The sequence below is a fragment of the Eimeria mitis genome, genomic scaffold (assembly GCF_000499745.2).
Source record: "Eimeria mitis Houghton genomic scaffold, Emh_scaff4022, whole genome shotgun sequence".
Classification (NCBI taxonomy): Eukaryota; Apicomplexa; class Conoidasida; order Eucoccidiorida; family Eimeriidae; genus Eimeria; species Eimeria mitis.
The window spans coordinates 4289-5697 of record NW_013572356.1 but is presented as its reverse complement, the minus strand read 5'-3'; the positions used below and the strand labels follow the sequence as shown (position 1 = coordinate 5697).

Genomic DNA, 1409 nt, shown 5'->3' with positions numbered 1-1409 from the left:
TGCTGCTGCTGCCGCTGCTGCTGCTGCCGCTGCTGCTGCTACTGCTGCTGCTGTTGCTGCTGCTACTGCTTTTGCTGCAACTGTTGCTGCTGCTGCTACTGCTGCTGCTACTGCTGCTGCTACTACTGCTGCTACTGCTGCTGCTGCTGCTGCCGCTGCTGCTGCTGCCGCTGCTGCTGCTACTGCTGCTGCTGTTGCTGCTGCTACTGCTGCTGCTACTACTGCTGCTGCTGCTATTGCTGCTGCTGCTATTGCTGCTGCTGCCGCTACTGTTGCTACTGGTGCCGCTGCTACTGCTGCTGCTGCTACTGCTGCTGCTGCTGCCGTTACTGCTGCTACTGCTGCTGCTGCTGCCGCTGCTGCTGCTACTGCTGCCGCTGCTGCTGCTACTGCTGCTGCTGCTGCTGCCCTTGTCTGCTGAGGCTCTAATAAAGATAAAACGCAGCTACATATAGAGGAGCATTTGCTTTCTCCTTTATACGTTTGTTTGTTTGTTTATTTGTTTGTTTGTTTTTTTAGTTTATTACTTTGTTTGTTTGTTTCTCTTTTTTATTTATTTATTTATTTTTTTTTTTGTTTGTTTGTTTGCTTTTGTTTTTCTATGTAGATACAACCCACAAATTTTTTATGTTTCTTTAAGAAGAGAATAACTAAAGGCTTCTTATGCTGGCACTATATTATCCTGCAGCAGCAGCAGCAGCAGCTGCTGCTGCTGCAGCAGCAGCACCTGCAGCAGCAGCACCTGCAGCAGAAGCAGCCGCAGAAGCTGCAGCTGCTGCAGCTGCAGCAGCAGCAGTACCTGCAGCAGCAGCAGCCGCAGAAGATGCAGCTGCAGCAGCAGCAGCAGCAGCTCCTGCAGCAGCAGCAGCCGCAGAAGATCCAGTTGCTGCACCAGCAGCAGCAGCAGCACCTGCAGCAGCAACAGCCGCAGAAGCTGCAGCTGCTGCAGCAGCAGCAGCAGCACCTGCAGCAGCAGCAGCCGCAGAAGCTGCAGCTGCTGCAGCTGCAGCAGCAGCAGTACCTGCAGCAGTAGCAGCCGCAGAAGATGCAGCAGCAGCAGCAGCAGCAACAGCACCTGCAGCAGCAGCAGCCGCAGAAGATGCAGCTGCTGCACAAGCAGCAGCAGCAGTACCTGCAGCAGGAGCAGCCGCAGAAGCTGCAGCTGCAGCTGCAGCAGCAGGAGCAGCCGCAGAAGCTGAAGCAGCAGCAGCAGCAGCAGCAGCAGCAGCACCTGCAGCAGCAGCAGCCGCAGAAACTGCAGCTGCAGCAGCAGTCGCAGAAACTGCAGCTGCAGCAGCAGCAGCAGCTGCTGCTGCTGCTGCGGCAGTAGAAGCTGCTGCTGCAGGTTCTGTCTGCTTCTGTCTCTGTGTATCTCCTCTGGTGAAGGCTCTCCCTAGCAGCAGCAACAT

General features: G+C 55.4%; 1 protein-coding gene across 1 annotated transcript in view; it reads left to right on the top strand.

Moving 5' to 3' along the window:
* Positions 1 to 663: 663 nt before the first annotated feature.
* EMH_0071650 (uncharacterized protein) overlaps positions 664 to 1409 on the top strand; it is a gene marked incomplete at both ends in the record, with an annotated part of 1152 nt that continues 406 nt past the window's right edge. Inside the window, one exon of the mRNA XM_013499128.1 lies at positions 664 to 1409. Coding sequence (XP_013354582.1) covers positions 664 to 1409 — 746 coding nt within the window.